Source organism: Camelus bactrianus, chromosome 9 (assembly GCF_048773025.1).
Source record: "Camelus bactrianus isolate YW-2024 breed Bactrian camel chromosome 9, ASM4877302v1, whole genome shotgun sequence".
NCBI lineage: Eukaryota > Metazoa > Chordata > Mammalia > Artiodactyla > Camelidae > Camelus > Camelus bactrianus.
This window is the reverse complement of record NC_133547.1, coordinates 48380147-48394100: the sequence shown is the minus strand read 5'-3', so window position 1 is coordinate 48394100 and position 13954 is coordinate 48380147. Positions and strand designations below refer to the sequence as shown.

The following is a 13954-nucleotide window of genomic DNA, read 5'->3' as shown; positions in this document are numbered from 1 at the left end:
CCCTCCTTCCCTCTCCCTACTGGTAACCACTAGTTTGTTCCTTATATCTGTGAGTCTGTTCCTCTTTTGTTATATTCATTTGTTTGTCTTGTTTTTTAGATTCCACATAGATGTGATAACATACAGTATTTGTCTTTTTTCTGTCTGACTTATTTCACTAAGCATAATACCCCCTAAGTCCACCCATGTTGTTGCAAATGGCAGAATTTCATTCTTTTTTATGACTAATATTCCTGTGTGTGTGTGTGTGTACACCACATCTTTATCCATTCATTTGTTGATGGACACTTAGGTTGCTTCCGTGTCTTGGCTAGTGTAAATAATGCTGCTTTGAACATTGGGATGCATGTGTCTTTTCAAATTAGGGTTTTCACTTTCTTTGGATATATACCCAGGAGTGGAATTGCTGGATTATATGGTAGTTCTATTTTTAGTTTTTTGAGGAACCTCTAGACTGCTTTCCATAGTGGCTGCACCAATTTACATTTCTGCCAATAAGATTCTCTTTTCTCCCCATCTTCGTCAACATTTGTTTTTTGTGTTCTTTTTGATGATATCTATTCTGACAAGTTACAGTCTTGTAAGTTGACTTTAAAAACAACTTTATCCCTTTTAGTAAAAGCATTCTTAATTTTTTTGCTGGAATCTTATATTCAGTATACTAAGGTAGGAAATGTTGGTGGGCAACAATCAATGTCGTGTTGTTGATGTTTATATAAGGAGAGATGTTACTAGACGGTCAGAATTACTTCACTGTTTTCCACCTCTGATGGCCTTCTGATCAACCGCATTGCCGCAAAAGGTAGCAGAGATTTTAAGGAGTAGGAGGCTGTGTTGTTGCTTCTTCCCTGCTCATGTGAAGTGGGATCTGTGTGGCTGAGCTTCTGAGTAGCTGAATCAATCTCATGAAGATGCAGAAACTATCACTCCTAATTGATGCAGGTGTCCAAATCCATGTAACCACTGGTGATAATAACATGAAGATGATAGCAGTCCAACAGTTGTTGGGTATTTATTTTATGTGCCCAGCTTTATGTTAATAAGGACCTCATAAGCATTTTTTCATTTAATCTGCAAAAGCCTCTATCAAGCCATATCATCCTAATTCCCATATTATTTATATGGAAGGCTCAAAGAAAATAAATAACTTGCCTAAGATCACACTGTTAGTAATCACATCAGAACCAATGCACAAAGGACTATATAGGTCTCTCAGATTCCAAAGCTCTTGCCCATTACATTAGACCTGAATTCAGGGAGCATTCTTTGGTATAGAATTTGGGGAAATTTCAATTTCCTTGAATAATTCTCTGTGATAAACCCTGTCATTTGCTTTACAGGCAAGAACTGTCAGACTGTATTGGCTCCGTGTTCCCCAAACCCTTGTGAGAACTCTGCTGTTTGCAAAGAGGCACCAAATTTTGAGAGTTACACCTGCCAGTGTGCTCCTGGCTGGAAAGGTAACAGCATGAGAATGGAGAAACCAAGAATGTCAAACAAAACAGTCAGGTTATCAGATGACAAGGAGGGCCTGGTCTTTTGAGGTTTGCCCTTCTTTGTCAAGAACACAGGACTTGTAGAGAATTTGCTAACTGGAATGTCTTAGAAAGCCTTCTATTTTGCATGTCTTTGGGGCCCCCTAGTGGCTGGAAGACTCCAATCTGAGTCTGAAACTCTGATGTTCTACAGGGAATTGTACCTGGGCAGCAATTTGCCAGGGCACAGAAGCCTTACAGGGCTTCCCAAAGCAGGAGAACCACAAGAATATCCTTGGAGTAGCCTCATCCACCCCAGCTGAAGCTCAGGCCCCAGGCACATTGCTGTGGGACTCAACTTCCAAGACTAGACCATTCATTGCCCCTGTGTTTCCAGGTCAGCGGTGTACAATTGACATTGATGAGTGTGTCTCCAGGCCCTGCATGAACCACGGTCTCTGCCATAACACCCAGGGCAGCTACATGTGCGAGTGTCCTCCAGGCTTCAGTGGTATGGACTGTGAGGAGGACATCGATGACTGCCTTGCCAGTGAGTATGCCGCCAGCTCCTAAGCCCCTGAGGGAGAGGAAAGCTTGCAGGGAGCAGAGAAGAAGTCAGCAGATGCACCTGCCTCTCAGTACTGAGACTGGCCATCCAATAGTTTATCGCATGTCTTTAATATTCATATTTTTTTAAATCTTCATTTTGAAGCTAGTATACTGCTTTAGGATTTGAGGCAATGGAATCACTTTTAAACATTCACTTACTGATTTTTGTACATTGACGCAGTGGGGACAATGGTGTGAACACCTTTAAAAAAAAAAAGCAGATCCATTAAGGTATAGTTACCATACAGTACGCTGCCAGTATTTAAATGTATAATTCAGTAAGTTTTGATGTATGACAGCTGAAAACAATACCCAAGATACTGAACATATCCATCCCCCTGAAAGTATTCTCATCTCCTTTGTCATTTAACTCTCCTTTCCACTTCCCTATTCCCACGCAACCAGGGATCTCTACCTGTGTTACTATAGGTTTGTTTGAAAATGTTTATTTACAGTTTTATATAAATAGAATCTTATAATGGAAGCTCTTTTGAAAAGAGGGAATATGACTTCTCTCAGTCAGCATATTATTTGAGACTCATCCATGTTGTGTGTATTAATAGTTCATTCTGTTTTATTGCTGAGTTGTGTTCCATTGTTTGGATATACTACAATTCACTAGTAGGACAGTTGGCTTTTTAACAGTGTTAGGGTATTAACAGATAATGCTGCTACGAATGAGTCTGTGTGGACATGCGATTTCATTTCTCTTAAGTAAAATACCTAGGAGTGGAATAGATGAATTATGTGGTTGGTGTATGTTTAACTTTTCACAGAGTTGCCAAAGTGTTTTCCAAGGTGGTTGTATCATTTTCATTCCCACAAGCAGTGGAACCACATCCTCAGGGACACTTGATATGATTGCTCATATTAATTCTAGCCATTCTAGTGACTATGTATGGTATTTCATGGTGGTTTTAACTTGCATTTCCCTATTTATTAATGATGTTGGACATCTTTTCATGTGCTTATTGGCCAGCGGTATATCTTAGTATAGTGTATATTCAAATTCTTTGCCCGTTCAGAAAATTGGATTGTCTTATTATTGAGTTGAAAGAGTTCATTTTATTCTAGATATAAATTATTTGTCAGATATTTGCTTTAAAACCGTTTTCTCCCAATTTATAATTTTATTTTAATTTGTTTTAAATTGTTTTAAATTTGTTTTAATTTTATTTTAAAGAGGAATAATTTAATTTTGATTAAATTCAATATACTCTAATTTCCATTCATAGTTCATGCTTCTTGTATCTTTAACAAACGTTGTTTAACTCACAGTCACTGAGATTTATCTCCTTTGATTTCTTCTAAAAATTTTATGCTTCTATCACTGACCTTGAGGTCCACGATCTATTTTGAGTTAATTTTTATGTATAGTGTGAGTTTTAAAGGTTTTAAACAGTAATTTTGTTTTGTAATCTTGCTAAACTCATTTATTATTAAATCTAGATTAGTGTAGCTTCTAGTTTAGTTTAGATTCCTAGGATTTTTTTTAGAGATAATAAATTATGTTATCTCTAAATAAATATAACTGCTATGCCTTTTATTTCTTTTCTGTATTCTCTTATTTCTAAATCTGTATACATTTTATTTATTTTTCTTGCATTATTGCGCTGGCTTCGGTAAATGCGGAGTAGGAGTGGTGAGAGACACCAAACTTGCCGTGTTCTTGATTCTAAGGGAAAAAAGCATGTAGTCTTTGCCACTAAGTGTGATGTTACCTGTAGGTCTTTGGGTGGATGTCTTCTATCAAATTGAGGAATTCACCACATACTCCTGACTTGCTGAGAATTTTCTTCTTTTTAAATAATGAATGTTATTTTTGAAAATGAATATTATTTTTGAAAATGACTTTTCTGTGCTAATACCATTTTTTAAGATCCTTTAAGCAAATTATGTTAACTGATTTTTAAGTGTTGAATTAACCTTAAATTCCTGGAATAAATTCTACTTGGTTATAATGTGTTATTTCTCTTTGGGATATTATTTCCCAAAATTTTGCTAAGAATTTTTGTATCTATGTTCAGAGGCATATTATTCTCCAATTTTCTTATATTTGTATGGTTTTTATAAGGGGGCAATGCTAGTCTTATAGAACAATTTGGGAAGTGTTTCCTTTTTATTTTCTGAAAGAATTTGAGTAGAATTAGTGTTATTTCTACTAAACATCTGAGCCTGGAATTTTCTTTCTGGGAAGGTTTTTAACTGTAAATTTAATTCCTTCCTTTAATAGATGTTCAGGGTGTACATTTCTATTTTACTGCGTTTTGGTAATTTGCATCTTTCAATGAATGAGTTTTACTTTACCTAAGTTGTCAGAATTGTTGGTATTGAGTCATTCATAATATTCCTTTATTGTACTTTTAATGTGTATTAAAGCTGTGGTGATTTCCCTTATCTTATTTCAGATATTGGTAATTTATGTCTTCTGTCTTTTTTTTCCTGACTGCTCTTGGAAGAGGGTTATTGATCTTAGTAATCTTTTTAGTGAATCCATTTTTAGTTTCTTGGTTTTTCTCAGTTGTTTTACTGTTTCCTATTTCACTGATTTCTGCTCTTTATTCTTTTCATTGTTACTTTGGGTTTAGTTTGCCCTTCTTTTTCTAGTTTTTTAAGATAGAAGTTCAGATTTTCTTTCTTTCTCCTACTTCTAACATAAGCATTTAATGCTATTTTTCCTTAAAATATTGCTTTAGCTGTATTTCACAGATTTTGATATGTCATGTTATTTTCATTCAGCTCAAAACACTTTCTAGTTTCCATTTGGATTTGTTCTTTGACTCGTTAAGTTATTTAGAAGTGTGTTCTTTGGTTTCCAAGTATCTTTCATTGCTGATTCCTTCCAGGTAGTTTTTGTTACCGATTCCTAGTTTACGTCCATTGTGATCATTGAACATACTTCGCATGATTTGAATTACTTTAAATTTACTAAAATGTGTCTTATGGCCTAGTGTATGGTCCATTTTGGTCAATGTTCTGTGTGCATTTGAAAAGATTATCTGTTTTTTGATGGACTGTTTTATAAATGTTACTAATTCAAATTGGTTGACAGGATTTTTAGATCTTCTATGTCCTCCCTGATTTTCTGTCTACTAATTCTGTCAATTATTGACAGAGGAGTATTGAAATCTCCCCCATCATTGTGGATTTGACTATTTCTCCTTGCAGTTCTATCAGTTTTTGCTTAATATATTTTGAAGATTTCATATTAAGTACATAAGCTTGGAGGATTGTTATGTTCTCTTGAAGAATTAAGTCCTTTGTCATGAAATGACCTTCTTTAGCCCTTATAACATCCTTTGCTCTGAAGACTACTTTGCCTGATATTAATATAGCTACCCTAGCTTTCTTTTGTTTATTGTTAAGGTAAATTTATCTCCCACCGTTTAACTTTTGGCCTACCTGTGTCTTTAAAGTAGATTTCTCTTAATTCACAGTGTATACAATTTCAGATTATCATATGGATGACACCAAGTTTGATCCTCACATTGCCAAAATAAATAAAACCCAGTCCTTGTATTTATGAAACTCATAGTCTCTTAGGAAATAAAGACACGTAGACAAGTGATTTCAACATTGTGTGACTAATGGTGAAAAAAATATGTCCAAGCAACGTGATGGAGAAATTTAAAGGAGCAGAATCAAACTATTTTGATTCCTTTCCTACATTAATTAGTATATCAGTCAAATTTCCAGTATTTAAAATTTTTTCCTATTTGAAATGGGACTAGCAATATTTACAATTAGCTTAAAATAATTCAGTAAATTCTTGTGAATTTCTTGAAAGGTGCTATGGAAATTGAAGTAGCTGGGTACTGTGTACTGTGGATAAGAAAGGGTAATAGGACTTTTTATAATTGATCCTTTAGAGATTGTGAATTAGCCTTAGGATGAAATTAGCATCATGGATGAATAAGGTATAAATATCCCTCTTATAAAATAAGGGCTACATTACCCACCTGGTGTTTAGTTTTATTTTTATGTTTATGACTTGTCTTTGCAATTATATTTTAAGGTCCTTAATACCAGGAGCTACATTTTTTGTATTTCTTGTTCTGATTTGTGTGCATCTGTATTGCAGAGGACAGTGCCATGATAGTAGCTCAAAATTTCTTGATTAATTGCTATGACTCTAAGGTGTTCTAAGATCAAACTATCTGATATTTAAAATTTCTTTTTAAAAATCTTGTTTCCTAATTCTATTTAAGTCTAAGAAAACAACAAACAAAAACAAGAAGGGAGGAAAGAAGGGAGGGAGGGAAGAGAAAGGGAAAAAAATCAGCACAGGGGGTTGATTAATATGTATTCTGTTCTACCCCACCCACTTCACCACCACATACACCTTTTTGAAAATCTTTATTGTTATTTCTGAGATTCTCTGTGTTGGGGCATATATTTGATTTACAAATGTATGTGGGCCCAATACAAGTTTTATGGCTTAATTTGGCAAAATTATTAGTGATGTATGTACAGTTTGTTCCAATTATCAAACAGGTTAAGAATTTCAGGCAAGTGTTACTGCATTCATTTTCATAAACGGAGGAGTCAGGGCAAAATCGACGTAAAGAGAAAAGTCAGAATCGTTACTGTTCTTAATGTGACTCAGTTCAGGGTACTCACCATTATGATCTAAGATTAAATTGATGCTGCCGTTCAGAGTTCTAATTCTTCTGTGCAATGACTTAGATCCTTGCCAGAATGGAGGTTCCTGTGTCGATGGAGTGAATACTTTCTCCTGCTTATGCCTTCCGGGCTTCATTGGGGATAAGTGTCAGACAGACATGAATGAGTGTCTGAGTGAACCCTGTAAGAACGGCGGGACCTGCTCCGACTATGTCAATAGTTACACCTGCAAGTGCCAGGCGGGATTCGATGGAGTCCACTGTGAGAACAACATTGACGAGTGCACTGAGAGGTGAGCAGCCCATGTTCCAGGCACCAGTGTCTTAGGGAAAAAGGGAGAAAGGGGAGGAAACTACAGAGCACAATACTGGGATCATGGGGCAGGGATAAGGCATCCACTTGGATCCCACCTCACAGTCATCTCCTGTTGTCCAGTTCCTGATTCCTTGTAGACATGTGGGACAAACTCAAAGGTCAGAGGTTGAAAAGCTTAGTGGGATGGATCATCATTTATTTCTTGCTTAGGGAATAGGAAGAGCTATAATTCTATTCCATTCTCCTTTTGGTCTCATTCATTTCAGTTGACAATTAAAAATTCCTGTTTCTTTGCAGATTTGTCATCCCTCTTTAAGTAATTTCTGGGCAGTTTGTTTCTTTTTTTTTAATCAACAAATTTGTTCTGTTTCTCTTTTGCAAAAAAAAAAATCAGGAGTCAGGAGCTATTTATTTAACACTTTCCTTATAAATTAAATTGATTCAGGGATAAAATGAAATATGATACATGGAAAGCTACAGAAGGACTGGGTAAAACCTGGAAACCTTCACTTTCTTTAGAAATCTCTAATGAGCTCAGCCTTTTAAATACTTCTCTAAGCTTCATGGTTGTGGAAAGGAAGCTGGGACTCAGGCTAATTGGCATCCCTTCTAGTTTGGAAAAAGGTAAAGCTTACTGGGTTTAGTGGTTCGGGAGTATTTGCCCATGTACTATCTTAGATTCCAGGAACCTTCATTTTTCAAGAGCAGATCAGAGGAACCAGATCACAAAGCGGATGACATTTTCCCTGTTTGCTCCTTAGCTCCTGTTTCAATGGTGGCACGTGTGTCGATGGAATTAACTCCTTCTCTTGCTTGTGCCCTGTGGGCTTCACTGGCCCTTTCTGCCTCCATGAGATCAATGAGTGCAACTCTCATCCATGCTTGAATGAAGGAACGTGTGTTGATGGCCTGGGTACCTACCGCTGCACCTGCCCATTGGGCTACACTGGGAAAAACTGCCAGGTAATTAGATTCCATCACATTCACTCGGCTCCATCAAAGTAATTGAGTATTACACCTGTTCCTTTTCTAGGCAGAGGAAGCCCCACCTAGAAGAGAAAATTCTATGTCTCAGGGATAAAGAGAAAATTCTGCATCTCAGGGATGTCCCCGAGATAAACCTGGACAACTTAATAGCTGAAAAATTCCAGAATGGTGACACTGACAAGATTATGTGGATTAATAGGCATAAGACTGTTTTAACAGGCTAACCAAGAACTGCAGGAAATACATGTGGGAAATGAGAACATAGATACCACTTAGGGAATACAAAAAGGGAAATAAAGAACAATCAAAATACAGTTTTTAAAGGTCAGATTTAACACCTAAGGGGATAATGATAATTATCATGTCTTGCAACAGTGTAACATTCTCAAATCCAAAATATTCACGTATCTTTTAAATCCAAATATTTAAATATACGTTTTCATAGACTCTTAGGATGAAAGGATCCCTTCGAGCCAACTAGTCTAGCCTGTCATTTCATGGAAGAAGAGACTGGGAAGAGTCCCAGGGGGGCAAAATAACTTTTCCAGAGTTGCATACCAAACAGCATTTGTGTTTAATTTTATGCAATTTTACCTCTTAAACAGTGGTAAAATGATAGAATACCAGAAGTCCCAAGAATTTAGGAACAAAGCCTTACAGGGTACACTTACCTAGCCTTACAGGGTACACATCAGTCAGGCTTTGGCTGGATTGGCCATGCAGATAAGCACGTCTGCATGTGAAAGAGCTGTGGCTGATTCTGTGGATGGGGTGGAATTCTTCGTGGGGCTCATGCTGTTGTCCCCGTGTATCTCCAGGAGCTGGTGGAGCACACCGCCTCCCCTCAGCCGTTCTTTCACAGTCTGTGAGATGCCCTTCCTCTCCCGGGGGCCAGGCCACCACCTGTGAGTTAGGGGGAAGGTGCTAGTCCACTGGCACTCTGTGCCTCAAGCCTGAGTTTCTCCCATCAAACTAAGCCCTTTGACAGTTTTTAAAAGGTTTATTAACAGGCTTTAAGGCGTTTTATTCATATTCACCACAGCCAGATTTGATCAACCCCACGTGGACTACTCACAAAGGAGAAGATGTAGGTGCTGTCTGACAGTTTTAACTCTTTCTTTCTAGCCCTGCAGGATGGTCATGCTTCTAGAGACAAGCATGTTATAGGGAATAACTTAACCTTTTGGGCTTCCTCAAATTCTTAAACTTCTGTGGCAAGAATTTTCAAATAGCAGAGGTAAAAGGAATTAGACTGTATAAATGATTAGATTATCTGGGAACAGTGGATCTAGTTTAAAGCTTGGGTGAGGGCTCCTTTTTAAAAAAAATTAGTGTGCTTTCCTTAGATTTCTTAAAATGCAGTGTAACATTTTTTTCATTTCTGGTGTTTGAATGTTGACGTATGTGTATGCCTCTGTTTCAGACCCTGGTAAACCTCTGTAGTCGGTCTCCATGTAAAAACAAAGGTACTTGCGTTCAGGAAAAAGCAGAGTCCCGGTGCCTGTGTCCGTCTGGATGGGCTGGCGCGTACTGTGATGTGCCCAGCGTCTCCTGTGAGGTGGCGGCCTCCCACAGAGGTGAGTTCTGCCTGCGTGGACTCCAGGGTCAGTCCACGAAGTGTTGACTGACCAGCAACATTTTAGGGCAAGTATTGTCATGGGAGGAGAGGGAAGGGCAGAGAGTCGTGGATGGGCCAGACTCTGGAGAAAGGGTCTGAAACGGAAGGTGACAGGCAGAGGAACAGGTTCAGAGGTTCCAAAGAGAATTGTATTAGAAATGACACAAAGGAACAGTCCACTTTCAGGGCTTATTTATTTTTAATATAAAACTGGTGCTGAGGGTCTGAACTGGACAAGAATAAAATTTGATGTGTCGACAGACTTAGATTAGTTTTCCCATTAGTTGGGCTGAACTTGACATGTTTTGTGCTCTTCGGTGATGTTTCTTCCTCCACTGGGTTTCCCAGGGGTGCCCGTTGACCGCTTGTGCCAGCACTCAGGCGTCTGCATCAATGCTGGCAACTCGCATCACTGCCAGTGCCCCCTGGGCTACACCGGCAGCTACTGCGAGGACCAGCTTGATGAGTGCTCGTCCAATCCCTGCCAGCACGGAGCCACCTGCAGAGACTTCATTGGTGGATACAGATGTGAGGTGAGTAAGATAAGCAGGCAGAGGTCAGAGACCTCCCAGAAGATGGCACAACCGTTAAGAACACTAACATACTGAGTTTAGCTCCTTACGTCTTATTTTCACAATTTATAGTTTTGTTTTGTTTTGTTTTAACTAATCACCATTACAGTGTTTACTAATCACTGTTTCTTTCAGTCCCCCTGTGCCATGAGTTAACATAGCTCTGGTAAGGTTATTTTTACCGAAGTCTGGATCCATCTCACTCCCACAGGGTTAATTCCAGAATTCAGAGCCAATATTCACTACCAGAGTGCCTTACACAGGCCCACCCAGCTCAGCAGCCCCTGGTACTTCTGTGAATAGCAGTTGAGATAGGAGAAGCCACTTTGAGGAGTGTCCCTTTGACCCATGTCATCTTTGTATGCGGTCATTGATCAGTCAACTAATAACGCTCTCAAAACAATGTTGCTCAGCCTGTTCTGTGTAGCATCACACATGTGTATATTTGAGGAAGTATGTGTCTTTTAAGGGACATGTCATTGTCTTCTTAATGTCTGGGCCGACAATGGTTAGATCAAGATGTTAACGAAATACCAGAGACATGAATTTGATACCAGTTTAGGCCACCAAGTAACACTGAGAAATGCTTTGCTTCTCTGCTTCTCATAAATGAGCCTCTGTATATTGGCTTCTAAGTTATTTCTTCACAGCAGGCTGGGACCTGTTAGCTGAAAAGCCACTGGCACCAAACTCAAATTTTCACACATTCAGCTGTTTTAAACGTAGCCCTAATAGGTAGAATTTGGCCACGGACAGCCTGCCTGCTTTGTATATTCTGTAAAACAGCAGCCGATACCCGCTAGCCGGAGGTAAGATAAGCCCCAGGACAAGCCACTGCTGCCCTTCAGAGCTCTCTGACCCAGAGACTCTGGCTGGCTGCTGAGTGGTATCACCAACACGTCAGCCCCCTCTCTGTTACCCCTTCCCTCCGAGTTCACCTGCCCTCCTGTCTTTACCTTCCTCGTCCCTCCAGACGAGCTCATGCTGGGAGGGACTTCCCCGTGTGCAGGCCTGTCAAAGCATTGCCAGATAGAGCCACTTTGCGGTCAGTGTCTTTTTCCTTGCTCAGCCCTCAAAGCCCTAGAACGCCTCCGGCTAGCCCGGCTAGTTAGCCCACTCTCTGTGCCCTCACCCCTGTATCGGCCAGTGTCTCACACAGACACGTGGTTTCCTAAACCTGGAGATCGATTCATGCCGTATCTTTACTACCATCCACATAGACCACTTAGTGAGTCATAGGGTCCTGATCACTTACACAGGACTGCGTATTTTAAAGATGGGAAAACCTGCACACAGGAGGGATAAAAGTTTTGCACAAGGGACACATCTGAAATACCCCTCAGGATATTCAGTCCTTGTCTTCCCTTTCAAGTGGCTTTTTCGGCAGGAAGAGGTAAATACCAGTCAGCTTCAAGTTGACCCTACACAGGGCGATTAGTAGTGAGTGTGATGACGCCAGAGGAGCATACAGAGCTGGGAGAAGTCTGTGGGGAGAGGGCCACAGTAACTTACCAGATGCTCTCATGGTCTTTCCAACAAGGGTCTCTAACATTTCTTGTTCTTTCTGTTTGCTCTTGGCAGTGTGTCCCTGGATATCAGGGTGTCAATTGCGAATATGAGGTGGATGAGTGCCAGAATCAGCCGTGCCAGAATGGAGGCACCTGTATCGACCTTGTGAACCATTTCAAGTGCTCCTGCCCACCAGGCACTCGGGGTATGAAGTTGGCCTTACCTGTCCTCCATCCAGGGCATTCTCTAAGTTGTAAATCCATTTTTAGTGTTGAGGGGGTTTTAAAAAATCAAACATTACTCTGAATCCTGGCAATTCAAGCCATTTCATTCATCTCTTGCTTAACTCTGATGCTCTGACTCCTATTCTCAGTTCTGTCTGGTTATTGTTGAAAAAAGAGATACTAACTGCTCCGTAAGGGACTGCTTCATTGGGGTGTGTAGGAGAGAACATTTGAAGCCCTCAGCGTACTCCTCCCTGTGCTCTTTCTGGTGACCAGGAGGATGGCAGTTCTCATGAGTCAGGAGTGTGATTTGCCCTGCCCAACCTAAGAGGTCCCACCACAGACGGAGGAGTGTAACCTGATGAACCGTGTGAAAGTGTTGACCAAGGTGGTTCTCTCTTGCTGGAAGGCGGTGATCTGAGGATTGTCATAATGTTCTCTCTCTACCCTCTTTCCTCCAGGCCTGCTTTGTGAAGAGAACATTGATGACTGTGCCAGGGGTCCCCACTGCCTCAACGGCGGTCAGTGTGTGGATCGGATCGGGGGCTACAGTTGTCGCTGCTTGCCTGGCTTTGCCGGAGAGCGGTGTGAGGGGGACATCAACGAGTGCCTGTCCAACCCCTGCAGCTCTGAGGGCAGCCTGGACTGCATACAGCTTACCAACGACTACCTGTGTGTCTGCCGCAGCGCCTTTACCGGTGAGTGTCTCCCCGCCACTGTGCCAGGGAGAGGGGTTTCGGTGACGGTGTTAGGCCCTGTATGATCCAGCTTAATTCAAGGGCCCAGTTTTTTCTTAGGTCTGAGCTCCATGGATGTTGCAGTCACTCTACCTTTTGCTTTTCCTGAGAGATGCTTTCTCTTTTGTTATATATTGATTGTGTCATGTTGTAGCAGAAATATAAAAAAAGAAATAGAATTTTGGGAGTAGTTGAGGAAAATAACTTTTTTTTAATTGAGGTAAAATACACACAGCGTAAAATTGATCATCTGAACCATTATTGAGTGTACAGTTCAGTGGTATGAAGTCAATTCACTTTGTTTTGCTACGATCACCACCATCCATCTCTGGAATTCTTTTCTTCTGAGCAAAATCACCTCTTGTTTTCAGGAATCTCACATCTAACTCTGGTTTTATCGCCAGGCCTCATTTGGCATGTAGTGGCTTGAGTTACTAGGTAGTCACTGCCACCACGACCTTTCCACCTCTGGGATCCAGAGAGGCTTAAGAGCTTCTAGGACACTTAAGGAGAGTAGGTTTGAACTGGGGTGCGTTTAACCAAAAACAGGTTGTGAGGGTATGAACAGGAAAGCTTCAGTGGCCGCACATATGACCTGCACAGCTGAGACTTGGCTGTGTTCCCAGTCTTTTCTCAAAAATTTTTTTTTTCATCCCAGATCATAAAGATGACCAAGTTCTGCCTCAGAATAGGGACTGTATCATAGGCACTTACTAATTACTTGTGCAGAATGACAGTTTGGTGACTTTGAGGAACTAAAGTTGTTGTTTATATCTGAATGTGGCAGTATCATCAGATGCTCAGAAATCTGTCTTGCACCTCTGGGCCATTCCAAATCTTACACCGTGGAAGTATTCATTAGGAGTCAGATAAGAGTCTGCAGTCATCTGCTTTGGCAAGTTGGACTCTGCTGTGTTCTGAACCTATGATATCCAGACATCCTTCCTTCAGTTTTAAAGATATGTTGCCTTTTAAAACTTTGGAATTTTATTTAAAAATGGGGCAGATTTTGAGATTTGGGAGATGCCTAGGTGTGTAGTATCAAAAGAGAAACAATCCAAAACCTGGACAGAAAGGGTATGAACAGTCTGTCTGCGGTCTCATATTTGTCACAATGTGCTTCAGAAGCCAGAGAAGTGGTTCCTTTCATTGCCTCTGAGGCTCCCTTTATCTGGAAACACAAACACTTATAAACAAAGAAGGAAACAGATGAAGGAAGGAATGGACCACACCTTGAATTGGAGTCCCACAGCCAGGAAGTGGTGTTTCTGCATTTTCCACACTT

The 13954-nt window shown here is 40.2% G+C and overlaps 1 protein-coding gene across 1 annotated transcript in view; it reads left to right on the top strand.

Annotated features, from left to right (window-relative positions):
* Window positions 1-13954, top strand: part of NOTCH2 (notch receptor 2) — a 153513-nt gene that overhangs the window by 123654 nt on the left and 15905 nt on the right. Inside the window, exons 16-23 of the mRNA XM_010967928.3 lie at window positions 1341-1460; window positions 1873-2025; window positions 6771-6999; window positions 7784-7985; window positions 9433-9586; window positions 9976-10160; window positions 11781-11913; window positions 12394-12630. Of these exons, the coding sequence (XP_010966230.1) occupies window positions 1341-1460; window positions 1873-2025; window positions 6771-6999; window positions 7784-7985; window positions 9433-9586; window positions 9976-10160; window positions 11781-11913; window positions 12394-12630 (1413 nt within the window). The remainder of the gene's footprint in view (window positions 1-1340; window positions 1461-1872; window positions 2026-6770; window positions 7000-7783; window positions 7986-9432; window positions 9587-9975; window positions 10161-11780; window positions 11914-12393; window positions 12631-13954) is intronic.